Source organism: Folsomia candida, unplaced genomic scaffold, assembly GCF_002217175.1.
Source record: "Folsomia candida strain VU population unplaced genomic scaffold, ASM221717v1 Fcan01_Sc009, whole genome shotgun sequence".
NCBI lineage: Eukaryota > Metazoa > Arthropoda > Collembola > Entomobryomorpha > Isotomidae > Folsomia > Folsomia candida.
In genome coordinates this window covers 763,717-780,627 of record NW_019091201.1, presented here as the reverse complement: position 1 = coordinate 780,627, position 16,911 = coordinate 763,717, and the positions used below count along the sequence as shown (strand labels likewise).

Genomic DNA, 16,911 nt, shown 5'->3' with positions numbered 1-16,911 from the left:
AGTATCCATTCAGTAAAGGAAACTACGGGCGATTATTACGATGCAAATCACCCATTGTACCGACAATTCTTGCATAATGGGTATGAATATCTGGATGTCTAATGTCTAGCACCCTGTTGAGACTGCTTTAATCTAACTAAACCGATCATTTCTACCTTGAACCCTGTATGAATTTCTTCTTTTAACCAGTAAATGCAATGAACAGAGATTTCAACAGAGAGGGAATCCTGCTGCTAAAATACTTATGTACATACGGCTTAATACGAAACAAGAAGTCCGGCAAAAAACTTCTCCAGCAGACAGATCACATCAGGCTATGTACTTACATCATCGGGCCAATTCTGTTTTACTAAAGTCCACTCTCTGGCATATTTTATCTCATAATACGGTCAATGTTATATTCTTCTCCGTGCAGACGGAATGGTCAATTGATGAATAGAATCCTTGATTATTATATAAGCGTTAAAAGCATACAGAGAACGTGACCACTTAATTTTCTACATATCATCATTCGTTCGTACAAGTTTTGCCGTCTGCGTGATAAAATAGAGGAAGAAACCGGTGTAAAACTTAATATTACACTAACTAAATAGGTTACCACCATTCAGCTTTAACGTGTTACAATTATTGCATGCACGAGTAAGCACTTGTGACTTGATTGTATAATACGCGTTTAATTCTACGCATTGATTAAATAAAACCGCAAAAGCAATAAATCCGGCAGCAGAATAATTATTACACTTTCTGTTACACGGTATTAAAAAAGTTGGAAATTCGACATGGGTTCGAAGGGAGGATCAAATCCTTTTGCTCATCTTGAGAAAACCTTGGAAGTGGGTGGAGTGTCTTATAAATATTATGACCTTGGCAGTTTGGGAATTCAATTCTGTACGATTTTTACGATTTTTTATGAATAAAATAAATATGCATGTTTGATCATTGTTAAATTAATTCATAGCTCGGCTTCCTTATTCTATCCGGGTTTTGCTGGAATCTGCTGTACGAAATTGTGATGAGATTCAAGTTCTGAAATCGGACGTGGAGAAAATCTTGGACTGGGAGTCGAACGAGAATGACCCTGCCGGGGTGGAAGTTCAGTTTAGGCCGGCACGCGTCATTCTACAAGTTGGGAATTTTCTTTTATGCAACAAAAAAGATGCATTTTGTATCAATTAATATTATTGCGGTATTATTAATTAATTAGGATTTTACCGGAGTGCCTGCCGTGGTAGATTTGGCTGCAATGCGAGATGCGGTGAAAGTCATGGGAAAAAATTATGAGTTGGTCAATCCGATTTGTCCGACAGATTTGGTGATTGATCATTCGGTCCAAGTTGACCATTCTGGATCGTAAGTGATTTGCATATTAAGTTAATAATCTAAACGTACAAAAATCGCATTATTGGCGTCACACTTATTATAGATCTGAAGCTTTAGAGAAAAATCAGGCTTTGGAATTTGAGGTATAATAGAACGACTAAAATTAAGTAAATAATATCCCAAAGCATGTAAAAATATTTTTTTTTAGAGGAACAAGGAGAGATTCATGTTTCTCAAGGTATAATAAAACTACGACTAAAATTATGCAAATATTATTATGATACAGCTAAATGAATACACAATTTTTTAGTGGGGTGCAAAAGCCTTCAAAAACATGCTTATTGTCCCACCCGGTTGTGGAATTGTGCACCAAGTGAACTTGGAGTACCTCGCAAGGGTTGTTTTTAGCGATGGAGATACATTTTATCCAGACTCCGTCGTGGGGACGGATTCTCACACGACGATGATTAACGGACTGGGCGTCCTCGGATGGGGAGTTGGAGGTTGGGAAAATGCGACATATTATGCACAAAATTTACACATTTTCTTACGTTTTACACGATTTACTTACTTCTCGATACCAATTCAGGCATTGAAGCGGAAGCTGTAATGATGGGACTTCCGATGAGCATGGTCCTTCCACAAGTTGTAGGATATCGGCTCACTGGAGAGGTCAATCAATACGTTACTTCCACCGATGTGGTTCTCACCATCACCAAAGTAAGCAAATAACAATGTAGTATTTATCGTTTAAAGCTATTATGCAAAGATCACAGGAGTAGTGAGATTTGATAATAATTTACATGTAAAGCAACCAGATATGAACATGTGAAGCTTAGTCACCGTTAAAATTTCCTCTCGATTTAACAGTTGACAGTTAATCTGAATTAACATGATATTGTGTCCCATTTATTTAAAACTTCTCATCCTATGTAAATCTGACACAATCCCGGTTTCCCATATCTTTGCATTTTACAAAGAAATGTTAAAATAGGATACATTCCCATGCCCATTACTGCACTTGTAAGAAATATAACTGACACTATACAAACAAACAATCAACAATGACCAACCAAACCAAATATGTACAATATCCTGTTCCGGCTGTGTACAAAAATAGACTTGAGAACCTTATATTGGGGTCATAAACCACTAAACTAAAGGAACTCTGAACAATTCAATGCACATACGAGAATAATAATAAACTGTACTCTTTTGTCCTAATTTATCCCGCTTTTACAATTACAGAACCTCCGTCAGTTGGGAGTGGTTGGAAAGTTTGTCGAATTCTTTGGCAGTGGAGTCGCCAAGCTGTCGATTGCAGACAGAGCAACAATTAGTAATATGGCTCCAGAATACGGTGCGACTTGTGCCTTCTTCCCTGTCGATAACTCAACTATGCAATATCTTCGCCAAACAAGTAATGGAAAATTCAAAACTCTTATCAGTTTCAAAATGCGCTTATCAACTTGAAAATTTGATGAATGACTAAGTTAAAGCAAACAAAGAGTCAAATGTCTCGTTAATTACAGACCGAGGAGAGAAGACAATTGCCAATGTGGAAACTTATCTCAAAGCTGTGGGAATGTTCCGCAACTACAATAATACAGCAGAAGACCCAGTTTTCTCGCAGGCAAGCATTTGCATCATCGTTTCAAGCAATTATTATTTAAAAAATAATAACTCATCAATTTTCATCTCATCTTTTCGTACTCATCATTAATTTCATTACAGGTCGTGGAACTAGACTTGAGCACCGTCGTATCATGCATGAGCGGCCCAAAACGCCCCCATGATCGTGTCGCTGTAACAGAAATGAAATCAGATTTCCAACAATGTCTTACCAGCAAGGTGAGTTGCTCGTCTCCTCCCTCGGACGTCAGGAAAGATGAATGTGTCGATTTTGAGACCAAGAATGAGTCGAGTGTTCGATCTAGTCATGTAATTCAACATGCACAAGATCGACACCAACTCACTCTCAGCCCCATTTGAAGTGTCCCCCGTCGTCAGCCTCCCTCCTTGCTCGTCACGTCCTGCTGCTTATCGCCCTCTTCTCGAGGAATTCTGTTGGCTGTGATAGCGATTATAAACCAGCTACACACAACCAACATTTCCTCGACAAAAGAACATTTTGGGAGGTTGGGGGGTGGTGGTGGTGGCGGCGGCAGGTCATCATTGAAAGTTCCTCTTCTTCTTCCTCCTCCTCGTCGAGATTCGAAACAGACCTTACTTTGCTAACCTAGCTTTATTTTTCGAAAAAATGAAATAGAGCTAGAGTAACCAAAGTGAGGTCCATCCCGTGGTGGATGATAAGAGTTTCCAGTGGGTGGGTGGGTTGGTGGACGAAATTTCGTCTCGCAATCAGGATGAAACTACCCGGTGAGGTGAAGTAAACCACACCCTCTACCAGGCGGGCTCAACCCGAATGTGAAACGAAAAGGTGGAAATATTCCTCTTCCAAAAAAACTATTTAATTTCAAATGAAACTGGAAAAGTGGGAACTTTCCCACAAGAAAAAAACTTGGAAAACTGGAAATTGAAGTGGAATTGAACTTGGAAAAGTGGAAATCGAAATTGAAAAATTGGAAATTGAAGTGGAATTGGACTTGGAAAGAGCAAAGTGCTCACCACCAAGACTAAGTTTGGAATGGAGCTGGAGCAGCGTGGTCAGCCCGAGTTATCCTGGCAGGTCGGACCGCTAAGCACGTCAGGCCGCCTTTAATTATGTGCAGGGTGGAGGCTGCATTTTCACAGAGTAACTGATATTAACAGTGAGGAGAGAAAAGGTAGTCTGGACTATTGAGCCTCCCTGCATGGGCACAAACGTTCGTTGAGTCGCATCGGCAGGAGGGAAGGATAATCCCAGACAGGATCCACCACCACCAACCATCCAACTTGTTGCTGAATGCCGCAGTTGAAATAATTATTCTAATTTTGGAAAAAAAGGTCTAGTCCAGCATCGTAGTTTGGGTTTTCAAGAATGTGTCTTTTTTCTACAAATTTGGAAATGAGATGAACGGGATGATTTTTATAAGCTCATTTTTATCTAGTTGCTAAAAAGCATGGTTGATTAATTTCATGATAATGTTGCGACATTTTAAAATGCAATGCAAAGTATGAAATTGAGTGGAAAATTTGGAAAAGTACTCATTGTTGGATTGGAGGGATGACAAGATCCGGTTTAAGGCTTGGCTTTTAGGGCTCATTTCTTAATTTAGAATTTTAACCAAAGCAATAAAATGCACACAACATTCCAGACACGATTCTTTGTTGACCGTTGTCCATTTGTTGACCATTTACAAAAAGTGCTTTAGGTACCAGAATAATGTAGTTGGATTTAAAGGGTCAAAATCCATATGTGCCAGGCACGGCAGGACACTTAATTAGAGGAATGACCGCTGGAGACAGAAATTCTTTGACAGGCTGTTAAAAATCTTAAAAACATTTTGAAAGCCAGCCGGATTTTAAATGTATCGCTTATTCTTAGAAATCTTTTAAATGGTTAGAAAGAAATGTACCTGAAGTTTTGTTAAATGGGATTTTAATAAGTAAAGTTTGAGCATTCAAATGGTCTCAATTTTACATTCTGCTTAGATGTAGGTCTCATTCTCATAAAATGCAAAATTCCCAAAACACTGACAAAATTTTGAATGGCATATTATCAATGAATAATATTGCATGCAAAACACTGCAAAAATTATGTAATGAATGACACACACAATGCTTTTTCCTTGTTACAGATCGGATTTAAAGGTTACGGCATCACAGCCGAAAAGTTATCGAGTGTGATTCCATTTGTGTACGAAAACCGAGAGTACACAATCACTCATGGCTCCGTGCTTATCGCTGCGATAACTTCTTGCACCAACACTTCAAACCCAAGCGTTATGCTGGGGGCTGGTACATGCATAAAAAACTGTGAAAATTTATGAATAGTGATATGAATGAAACTAAAGTTTATGAAATGCTAAGGTCTCCTGGCCAAGAAAGCTGTCGAGGCTGGCCTGACCGTGGCCCCATATGTGAAAACGAGCTTGTCCCCCGGAAGTGGAGTGGTGACATATTATCTGCGCGAATCTGGAGTGATTCCATTCCTGCAACAATTGGGATTTGATATCGTGGGGTATGTACTTATTGAGCGATATGCCAATTTGCAATTCGTAAATACAACTCATTTTTCGCATCAGATATGGATGTATGACTTGCATCGGAAATTCTGGACCACTCCCAGACCCTGTGGCGGAAGCGGTGGAGAAGGTGTGACAAAACTGATGTGGTAGTCATTTTACGTTTGATTTGAATAACTTTTTTATCAGGGCGATCTTGTCTGTGCTGGAGTTTTATCTGGAAACCGAAATTTTGAGGGGAGAATTCACCCCCATTTAAGGGCAAACTATTTAGCATCTCCCCTCTTGGTGATTGCATACGCCATAAGTGGAACGGTCAATATTGACTTTGAAACTCAACCAATTGGTGGGTTAAATAAATGTTGTGAAATTCGGTACAATTGTATGTATATTTTCCAACTTTCGGTTTGCAGGAAATGGAACCAATGGACCAGTGTTTCTTCGTGATATCTGGCCGTTGAGAGATGAGATTCAAAAGGTGGAACAACAATTCGTCATCCCAGCAATGTTCCAAGATGTGTATTCAAATATTCAGGTAATATAATTAATTTTTAGGTATGTATCTCATCCAATAATTTGATATCTAATTGCTCATTTCTAATATCCAGCAAGGCAACAAGAGATGGAACGATTTACAAGCCCCAGAAGGATTTTTGTACCCCTGGGATGGAGAATCGACCTATATCAAGAACCCCCCTTTCTTCACTGGCATGACAAATGCAAGGACAGATACATACCTTTTAAATTAAATGAATATTCCTTAAACTTGAGATAATGTCTTAATGTGAGTAATAATTCGCATACAGGAACTGACACCAGTTGCACCAATTAAGGATGCATACGTCTTATTAAACCTTGGAGATTCTGTGACCACAGACCACATTTCCCCAGCCGGAAGCATTTCCAGAGTGAGCCCTGCTGCGAGATATTTGTCAGAAAGAGGGTGCGTTGCATAAAAATAGATGCATTTATGCATACAGAAATGTTTATAATTTCTCAAAATGTTGTTTCATACTTAATTTTATAGATTGACCCCCAAAGATTTCAACTCGTACGGGTCGAGACGAGGTAATGATGCAATAATGGCGAGAGGGACTTTTGCCAACATCCGTTTAGTGAACAAACTGGTGGCCAAGTCTGGCCCAAGAACTGTGCACTTTCCTGATGGAGAGGAGGTAATCATATTCATACGCATGTAGTTTTAGTTTAGTCAATCATGAGGCAATCTAAATTGTGAAACGTGTGCATACTGAATTTAAAATTTAATCACTTAATCTTCACGACATTTTTAGATGGACATTTTTGATGCTGCAGAGCGTTACATGGGAGAAGGGAAGCAAGTAATTGTACTTGCAGGGAAAGAATATGGTTCAGGATCTTCGAGAGATTGGGCTGCGAAAGGCCCGTTTTTATTGGTAAATATATGTTAATAATTTACCTGTAATGAAAAGGGTTGGTACATGGGCTTATATTAACGGGTTATACCTTAATTCTAGGGAGTGAAAGCCGTAATTGCGGAATCATATGAAAGAATCCATCGTTCCAATTTGGTTGGGATGGGTATTCTCCCATTGCAATATTTGCAAGGACAGAACGCTGAAACTTTAGGCTTGACAGGAAAAGAGATTTTCAACATTCCAATTTCAGACAAAATCCTAGCAAAGCAGAAGATTGAAGTCACGGTACATGTTTATCCTATAAGAAATTCTCTATTTTCTAAGCAAGCATTTTATGATATGTACGTACATACTTAAATATGTGACTTACTTAATTTAACAGACTTCGGCTGGGAAAGCTTTCACCACGATTGCAAGAATTGATACGGATGTGGAAGTGGCGTATTATAAAAATGGAGGAATTTTGCCTTACATGGTTCGTAGAATTGTGTCATCAAACTGAAATTTGTAACATCTAGACAGGAATATGTTACATACTTCTGATAGTATTGCTTTATCAGCCATCGATCCAGTGCACAATCAATAAATATTGTAGTTTTGAAAAAGCTTTATAAAGTGATATACATATAATTTGTCACAATAAATTGCCTTGAAATTAATGAATTATTATGTTTATTCATTATCCATATTCATCACTTTAATATTTCACAAAGCTTAGAATTATTTTAAGCTGATGTAGATTCATCTGTGCAAGTTTCACGTCATATCAGAGTCTCTTGTTTAATAAATCAGGATGACAGGCCACACATGTATAATTTATGCAGTTTTCTTGAATCAATTTATTTCAAATATTCCAACAATAAATTAGAAAATACAATTTAAATTTTGAAAGGTGTCATCATCCTGGGTTTTGAGAAATTACCAGGCGTAGTTGGCGTATGGGGTGGAGAAAGTTTGGTGGACGACGGCGGAGTGGACGGCTGGGGCGGCGTGGTAAGCGGCGACTGGGGCCTGTGGAAAAGTGGGGTCAAGTTATCCCGTCACAACTTCAGTAATATTAATTGAGGTCAAATGTGTACTTACAGCGACGGCGAGTCTGGGTTGAGCGTAGGCGACTGGAGCGGCGTGAGCGTAGGCGACTGGAGCGGCGTGGGCGTAGGTGGCGACTGGAGCGGCGTGGGCGTAGGTGGCGACTGGGGCAGCATAAGCTGGGGCGGCGTATGCGACTGGGGCCTAGAAAAAATCAATCCATAGCCGTTGATTTACAGGTCATACTGTGGAGGTAATTTTTAAGAGAACAATTTTCAGAAATTCGGTCTTACAGCAGCGACGGCCAAACGGGCAGCTGGGGCTCGGTTGTTGTATTGAAGGGATTGCGCAGCGGGCACGGCGACCTAATAATTTAGTTTAGGAGATATTCATTAGTAGGTGCATTTAAAAAGAGGTGTGAATATTAAATAAATCCGTGATATTCTACACTTACGGCAGATTGGTAGACTGCTGGTTGAGCCAAGTATCCGGCGTTAGCGACGGCGACGAAAGCCAACAAAGCGACGATCTATGTATATAAATCCAAATAAGTTTGTGAAGTCAGTGAAGCCACAACTGATTTCCAAATTTCAAAAATTCTGACTGTATATTAAAAACTTACGGAGTTCATGATGGAGTTTGGTTGGTTGGTGTGTAAAACACAAAAGTTGATGAGATGAAAAGTTGCTTGAAATGAAGCTGGAAGGAAACTGATACTTTATCCAAGAGATCATTGACTATTTATACGAAATCTTATCCATCGCAGTCAATATTACCAATCTGTATCCTGTATAATTATATAGTAATTGGCGATGATGCATGCATAACCTAACCAACAATAAAGCTATGCAATCACCAATATTTAGTTGTGGTCAGCAGATCTCGAGGTGCATTTCCATGTCCGCTGAAGATTTAATCCGTAGCATGCACGTCCCTCGACTCGATTTGACCCCGTATCGTCCAAAAAATTCAGCCAAGACATCCACGCATTGTTGTTTGTTTGCAATTAATTCGATTGGCAAACTATTCCACGGCAGCATTATGATGATGTTACATGATTCTCAATTCTTTACAATATCTAAACCTGATCATACTAAATTAGTCCAGATCGTCGTCGCAAGGTACTTTTATTAACAGCGTTATCTGACAATCTTGGATATTAATGACTGCTACAAAGAGAATATATAACACCACGTACATATGTAAATATATTTAGCAAATAGCATGCAATCATAGGTCAACTCCACCCTTAATAAATTGTCACAGACAATAGCAAATGCTAAATCAATAAAAGTAAGGTTAAAATAAGCGATAAATCAGCATCGACTCAAAACCACTTTCTGTTGGCACCTTGAGGTTCATTTAGACACGACGACTTTGCTAAAATAGATTGCACATTCTGACTCATACCTCAAACCTGAATATTAAATTCTCTAGTGCTACGATTGATTGGGATTGGTTATCATTTTATATATAATACAAATTTTATTTTAAAACATCATTTTATTTTACTAATATTTTTTTTTACTTCAAAAACAGGTATAGGGCAGTTATTTAAAATGGGTTCAAGTTTTCACGATAAAACTATCTGGATGGTGCATTTACATATTGTCTACTGGCTGCCAGCGTTACTTGGATACCAAAATCCAAAAAATAATATCCATTGCCATTTATTGCAAAAATTCCAAAAAATGTTGAAAAAGTAGGACAGGCACTTTTTCAAGATAAAAAAATTCTTCCAAATTTATTGCAAAATTTAAATAACACATTTTTCCAAAATTCTCACCCACAATTCCACTCATCGTAAAAAAATGGATAAAATCAAAAACATCAAGTTCACCACAGCAAGGCTGACAAGTCAGGAAGGATTTCTTCACTTCAATCACCTCATTTTCTCAATTCTTACCATTATTGGACTCCATATCACTGGAGAACTTTACGACTCGATAGACACGAAGGGTGATTACTGGACTGGAGCTTTGTGGGGCTTGTTCATTGGAATTTTGGGCCTTGTCTCCTTGGCCATCATTCTTTGTAGCACTGTGGTCGAACTCCCCAGTTTTGTTGTAAGGAATATATTTTCATCAATAATCTCATCGTCCAGTAATAAATATTTTAATTGACATTTTATTATCTGACAGCTCAGTATGTACTATGGCTGTACAGCCGTCTTTATTTTCGTCTTTTCATCTCTCGGACTCGGTATCAACAAATATGTCGAATCGTACAACGACTGTATGAAGGAAAATGATTCCGGGATTCGGTGTGATTATGGTTTTCTAGTGAATCGCTTCATCATTTATGTAATTACAATAATATTTAATTCAATGAGATTTATAGCAATTTGACCGTGAAAATTAAATTTTCTGCGTAGGCCATCTCCATCCTTCACGCCATGATGTACGTAGTCTCCATGTGTATCTTTATCAATGCCAAACCGGAAATCGAGGTCACGGAAGGAACTATCAGCATCATGGGCGACACCACCACCACAACCAGCACCACCACGAAGAGCCCGGCTTGATAACATGATTTCGACATGAATTTGTAATTAATTAATGAGACTCCGAATCTACAAATTTTTCTGTACAAAGTAATATGTAAGTTGCTGATTCGTTGTTCTTAAGAATACATACATGATTTTTTATTAGCAAATGAATGACCACCGTTCTTTTAGATTTTCTCAAAGCGACGCCAAATTGCAAAAGTATGCAGCAGAATTAGAATTTGCCACATTTCATTGAATAATTGCCAGTTTTTAAATTAAAGGTGTTCAGACAACCTATAATTTGGGAGAGAATTTCCAAATTTTAATTAATATTTTCTTATTAGCATGGATAAAATGATTAATTTTTAATTCATTCAAGTTCGGCACTTGAAAGGTGATTAAAGGGTTTAACAGTTTAATCAAGCAATCATAAACAACATAGAGAAGCAGCGCTCATCTAATTTTCTCAGTGGTTAGATTAATTGACAGACTTGTTTCTGACACCTTGTTTTAAAATCCTACCTGTTGGATTCGTGTTTTATAATTTTTGGACGTCCGTCTACAAATCTCGAGTTATTAGATACAAAGTTGCATTGATTGTAAGAAATTATTCATAGAATTTAGCATGCAACTCCATAGTCATTGGTTTAGGAGGCTGTAGGTGCACACCTAGGATGAATTAAGTTTTCAACACGTTTTCCTTCTCCATCGTCTACTTTTCAAAAAGATGGGCTCCTGCACCATAACCGGGTTTAAAACTAATGCATTTTCACGACAGTATTTATAATTTCTTGTGAGGTGGAAATTCTTAGAATAATTTAGTCTCATTTTTGTATTTCAATTGTTAGAAAGGCAAAGAAACATCAGAATTTAAGACACCACTGCGAGCAGCTTATTTCCATAAATATTTCAATTATTTTTTCAAAGTCTAAAATGATTGTGAGTATTACGCTGAATACAACTCTCTCATTTGATCTTTGTCTGAAGAAATTTACTACATGTAAACGAAATCTTGCAAATAATTATTGTACAATCCAATATTTCAAATTCGTCTCTGCTACCTATGTGACCTATTATGCATATCATTACAAACAACATTTAGCCTAAATTAATCATAACGACGCCAAACTTCCACCACCACCAGTTCTAACTTACTGCATATTCCATTGAGCTTAAATATTCAATGTCCTGCTGAATTTTTGCATGCAACATTAGTCTTCAAACACGCATTTTTTTCATTTGATCTCGCGTGACAAAGCCTCGTATTTTCGTAAAGTGTCTGCACAGTTAGTCGTAAGTGGTTCTATAAAAGTAAACCCCCATCGTTCCACCAAGGGGCGTTTGTTTTAAACATTTCTTCAGGTAGACATCGTAGTGGACAATGGTTTAGGATTCCACGGAAGTTGATACCAACCAGCACACCACAACTACCACTGGACTTAATGAAATGCAACCATGCACCTTAAATTTGCAAGTTTACTTGTCAAAATATCTCTACCACCTGGGAATAAAGTAATAAATCAAAAAATGTTAAGTACAAAAACCAGTCAAAAAGTCAACCAGAGGACAAATCAAGCCTACTCATCACATCACCACGTTTATGAAATAATACTATTTTCTCACCTATTTACATAAGTGAAGCATTATGAAATCATGATATATGGACAGTCAACGTACTGCACACAAAAGACCCAAACAGTAATTAACACGTTAGACCGGCAGAAGAATTATCCACTCTTCCCGTGTCAGTCTTCTCATTAAATTATCATTTTTCATATATGTCCATTGTGCTGTGACTACTGCCTTCACTCTCGGAAAGAAAACAATGCCTGCCAAGAAGAAGAAGTAGTAAACTGCCTGAAACAAAAGAAGTCACAATTCAGTCAAAAGTAATGAATGCCATCACAGTCAATCGGCTATTTGTTGCTTGGTTTACCCTGAGCTTCTTCACACTTCATTATTTTTTGAGTGTCTTCATCCATCCAATAACACCAGCGAAATGAACCCCGGCCCAACCCATACATCAAAATTCATTCAAATTCATCTGGAATGGTTACCTAATAAAAAACCTACAGTGCAGACTCCATATAGCCCGAGTCAGGGACATAGTCCCTGACTCCTCCAGGGTCACTCTGGTTAAAATTTGCTCACTTTTAGTTTCATATCCTTTCGTGAGAAGCCATTAGGTATCACCGTGCCGGATTTAATGTTTTTAAAGTAATTTCTAAAAATCGGTATGGGTTACCCCATAGGGTCGCTCCAGATAAGAATTTTACCAATTTCATGTCATATTCTTCTATTAAGACCCATTAGCAACCCATCTACCAAATTTCAGCTTGTTATGACGATTTTGAAAAATTGGTACGGGTCACCCCCTAGGGTCCCTCAAGATGAAAATTTTTCTAACTTTTAGTCATTTTCATCTATTAGGAGCCATCAGCAACCTCTGTACCAAATTTCAGCCTTCTACGACAATTTTGAAATTTTGGTGCATAATACCCCAACCACTCCGATGACCCCCACTGGTCAAACACTTGACCGATTTCGCCAATCTTCGAACTCGTTTCCTAACTTTGCCCTATATGCATGTGGTAAAAATTTCAAGTCAATCGGTTCAGCCGTTTTGGCTCTATCGTGCCGGACAGACGGACGGACGGACGGACGGACGGACGGACATGACGGTTCCATAAGCCCTGACTCGGGCTAAAAAGTGAGTAACTTATGTTGATGATGAGCAGGCTGCCTGCTTCTTCATAATGAAAATAAGTAACGCCAATTCATATTTCATTTCATGCAGGCTTTCTTTGTTGCTGCTCATTTCAAAAAGTAAGTTTTTTGGGATGGTTTCACTCGAGGCATTTTCCATTAAATTATCCTTACAGAGGAAGAAATCGAGTTTTAAGAAATGGTAAATATCTCTATTTGTTCGGAGAGTTTCTCAAATTGTTACTCTTTTTGTACATTTTGTTGATATTGTGCACAGAAGATGATTGTGCACAGAAGATGAGAAAGGTCTCCATCTACTCCAATGCACTTATTATGAATTACACAACTATCACACTTTTTAGCAAAATCATAACGGCCATGAATCACAGAGGACTATAAAATTGATTTATTAAGAACATTATAGTTTGTACAAATGTTAACCACTCTAATTCTAATAATAATCCCTACCTCCAAATGACCACCAGACCAGATTTACTATACATAACTCAAAATATGGCTTGAACAACTAACCTTTTTCAGGCAAAAAGACTAATAAAGGGACATTTTTTGCCTCTTTCTCTCTCATTCTGATTATGATTTTCACCCTTTTTGTTGACATTGTTTTGTTGATTGTGACTTTGTCGTCGAGAAGTCGACTCGGATAAATAATGGGCATGAAAATTTGTCAAATGTGGCTCTCAGATTTCTTCCGAAATTATGTTTCCTCCTGCCAAATTACGTAAATACCAGAATTCAAACTATCCGTGTGTATATAAAAACCTATATATAACTTATAAAACTAGTCCAATTTGTTAAACCAACTTTTCCCAGCCTCCTACAACGGACACAAATTATATCAACAAAGTCATGTAATTAGCAGCCATTTGACAAAGATGTTGCAGTTTATTGATCGCCCAAATCTACGTCATATTTATCTGACTGTGAAGCTATATAAAACATGGATGGAAATAATAAGAGAAGAATCCTTGGTTATGGAAAGGGACGAGTTAGTTGAGTTATTTGGCAGCATTTCAATAAACTTGGCCCGTCGGTTGGTTCGTTGGTGGATTGGTCTTGCTTTTTTACAGCTTTGCCTGCTCAGTTTCTGCTTAATGATAGTGATGATAAGGATGTATATAAGCAAACTCGTTGCAGAAAATGAACTATGATACAGATGCATGCCTATTGCCTACCCCAAACATTTTCTTCACGAGAAAATCCCACAGATGAAAACATAATTAAATAAATATCGAACAATGAAGTCATCTTCATAAAATGGTATCTGCATCCTGTGTGGGTTGACTGCAAATTTTTTTCTAATGATTTGCTTACAATTTCAGAAAACAAATTAACAAAATGTGTAATTCTACTGAGGATGAGTGCGCAGTGTTTGTCGAACGTCGACACCCGAGGACTAATGTACCAAGTAGCAACAAAGTAATAAAGCTCGAGTTGATAAAAATCTTGACCAATAATTCCAAGACGGGTTCGATCAATTTATTAAAAACCAAAAGATTACTTATGTGCATACATACCTCACTGATAATACTGCAACATAATAAAACTAAACCACATCGTAAAATTTTAATAAGGGGAAAAAATGCAGTTTAAGCCATACGAAATACTCTCTTTAACAGAGTGGTGAAAAATATTGTATACAAACAAAAGATATTAAGTCGTTTTAAATGCAGATATGCAAAGAACACACGTGATGCAATTTGGTGGGCAAGCATTTGACACATGTCTTAAATAGCATTCGGAATCAGTTTCAGCATTTGTTTCTGTTTCTTCTATTCGTGATTTACACACTTTGCAGACTAGCGTGCATACATTCTTAGACGGTAATATCGTTATTCAGTCGCCTAAAATGCGGGTAGATTCCCAGACATTTTGCCTCGGTCCATTGGGGATTACGCCAACAGACACAAAATTGAACTGATTTTATAACGGTTTGCCATTTATATATTACTCGCTTCGCCAAAAACACTGAGGAGACGATAATGTGCATGCGGAACTTAGGTATGTACGCAAATCGCACTTGGAAAGAATGCCAGTAAATCATGCCCTGATCACAAATGGAGAAGTTGAAGAATACTTGAATATTATTATTGAAAGTCGTAAACTTTTCAACAAATAAACAGTTTAGCCGAGCAAATGGTCAGTTTTGCTCGGTTTGGTTCACTTGAATATCAAAAACTTTATTTTAAACACCAAATAAAACAAAAATATTTTGATTTACGGACAAGTTTAACTATTCAAGCTGCCCTATAAACTACACTTTTTGCAAAATTACCAAATATTTTTGCTCATTGTTGTGTCTGGTCTGATATGCCAAAAAATGTTATCTTTTAAAGTACAACTGACGATCATAATCCCAACCTTATAAGGGGGTTGATGTCCGTGTTTTGTGAAATTTGGGCGGTATCAAGTACATCATATGACAAAAAAATCTAGATTTAGATAATAAATCAGAATGCAAAAATGTCCTCGAGGAGGAATATCAAAAGACCAAGATATGTACATACTCCTAATTTGCATTAAATTTTTACTACGTTTTATAATTTATTGCTGAAACGAATTCCTAAAAGATTTCGAGAGATCGATAAGCCACACGGGCACACGTACATTGTGAACACACAAAAACTGCTTCCAACAGGCACGTTCTTCAGTTTGCATGCCTCTAGGTCAGGCCGGCGAGAGCATTAATGAACTGAAAATTGTGCACCTAACCCAAACTTTTAATCAAATTATGAAAGAGTTGAAGAAAGAAAAGGGTTTGGTAGAATCTGGCAGTGCAACAACATAAATGTGCCCCGAAGTAGTCGTTGAGAAAAATCATACATAAGCCACGACCATAACTACCGAGATATTTATTATTCTTTACATGAATCTTGGGATTAGTGCACCACCCGAATTATTGCAAAGCTCATATGTATTATCGTGGGGTCGATCCGCTGGTCGGCTACCTAAATAAATTCTCGGACACGAAATTTATTAGATTCATAGTAATCAACTAACATTCCTCTCCAACATTGCTGGGATATCTTGGTTGTCAGATTCGGAATATACTTTCCAATTGAAGTGGAATTAATCCAAGGAAGGAGAAGGATCAAATGCACCACTTAAAATGGAGGCTTGCACATCAGGTCGTATTCCACCGACATGGAATGAATCCTTTCATCCGGAGAATAATGGGAACCATGTTCGTGTGCACTTTCACAATTCCGGAAGGTTTGGTTTATTTGAAGTTTGATAGGATCTCTGTGTCCCAATTTCAAGAGGAGTGGGCAAGGTAAAGTCATATATGCTATGGTGTGAATTCGACGCTGTATATCAACCTGAATTCCACACCAGCCATATAATTCTTTGAATGACTTTGTATTTAAGGGAATTGGTTGTTCGGTTGGTCGTGCCCTGCTGACCTTTTCGCCATATTGATTGACTGTTAATGCGGAAATGGAACACCTTCTTGAGAGATTATTAAGAAGGATATAGATCCGATTTCAAGTAATCCGGATAAAATTGAGGGATTTCCGTTTCCTCGAATTTGAGGATGATTGACCTCATATTGAGAAAGATCAATCAATAAATCAGAAGATATTAGGAAACACATAGTTTTAAAAGGTATGAAATATTTCTGAAATTTTTGAAGCACTCGAGGGAATTCATCCAAAAATAGAGTGCAATCGTTCATCCTCAAAAGTTTTCATTTATGCGCATACTTATTCCAAAAGGCGAAAAGTTGTTTACCCAATTAAACTCCCGAATCTACTTCCTTTGTGGAACACATAAATAGGGTGAGAACATAATGAAACAGCATCATCATTTACATATATTCGTGCTG

General features: G+C 37.7%; 3 protein-coding genes across 5 annotated transcripts; 2 read left to right on the top strand and 1 right to left on the bottom strand.

Annotated features, from left to right (window-relative positions):
- Positions 1–318: 318 nt before the first annotated feature.
- Positions 319–7,507, top strand: LOC110853797 (cytoplasmic aconitate hydratase). Its single transcript, XM_022102131.2, has 21 exons — positions 319–888; positions 959–1,125; positions 1,205–1,350; positions 1,424–1,463; positions 1,529–1,558; positions 1,631–1,823; positions 1,910–2,040; positions 2,569–2,740; positions 2,853–2,953; positions 3,055–3,171; positions 5,061–5,220; positions 5,293–5,443; positions 5,508–5,577; positions 5,637–5,793; positions 5,861–5,982; positions 6,056–6,166; positions 6,254–6,390; positions 6,475–6,622; positions 6,740–6,862; positions 6,944–7,129; positions 7,227–7,507. The coding sequence occupies exons 1-21, from the start codon at positions 780–782 to the stop codon at positions 7,344–7,346; spliced, it is 2,691 nt and encodes an 896-aa protein (XP_021957823.1). The 5' UTR covers positions 319–779; the 3' UTR covers positions 7,347–7,507.
- Positions 7,508–7,654: 147 nt separating this feature from the next.
- LOC110854335 (larval/pupal cuticle protein H1C) lies at positions 7,655–8,653 on the bottom strand. The gene is made up of 5 exons (XM_022102764.2): positions 8,496–8,653; positions 8,328–8,402; positions 8,167–8,238; positions 7,928–8,077; positions 7,655–7,855 (listed from the first exon to the last, which is right to left on the bottom strand). Exons 1-5 carry the CDS (start codon positions 8,502–8,504, stop codon positions 7,763–7,765), a joined length of 399 nt encoding a protein of 132 aa, XP_021958456.1. The 5' UTR covers positions 8,505–8,653; the 3' UTR covers positions 7,655–7,762.
- Positions 8,654–9,207: 554 nt separating this feature from the next.
- LOC110854217 lies at positions 9,208–11,341 on the top strand. 3 transcript variants are annotated; one of them, XR_002548297.2, is made up of 4 exons: positions 9,208–9,575; positions 9,709–9,939; positions 10,015–10,176; positions 10,248–10,532. XR_002548297.2 is itself a non-coding variant. In XM_035855124.1 (3 exons), the coding sequence occupies exons 1-3, from the start codon at positions 9,685–9,687 to the stop codon at positions 10,395–10,397; spliced, it is 567 nt and encodes a 188-aa protein (XP_035711017.1). In that variant the 5' UTR covers positions 9,209–9,684; the 3' UTR covers positions 10,398–10,532. The 3 variants fall into 3 exon arrangements, 1 of the variants encoding a protein (XP_035711017.1); XR_004835611.1 differs by adding an exon at positions 10,551–11,341 and having other exon boundaries at positions 9,209–9,939; positions 10,248–10,473; XM_035855124.1 differs by having other exon boundaries at positions 9,209–9,939.
- Positions 11,342–16,911: the final 5,570 nt, after the last annotated feature.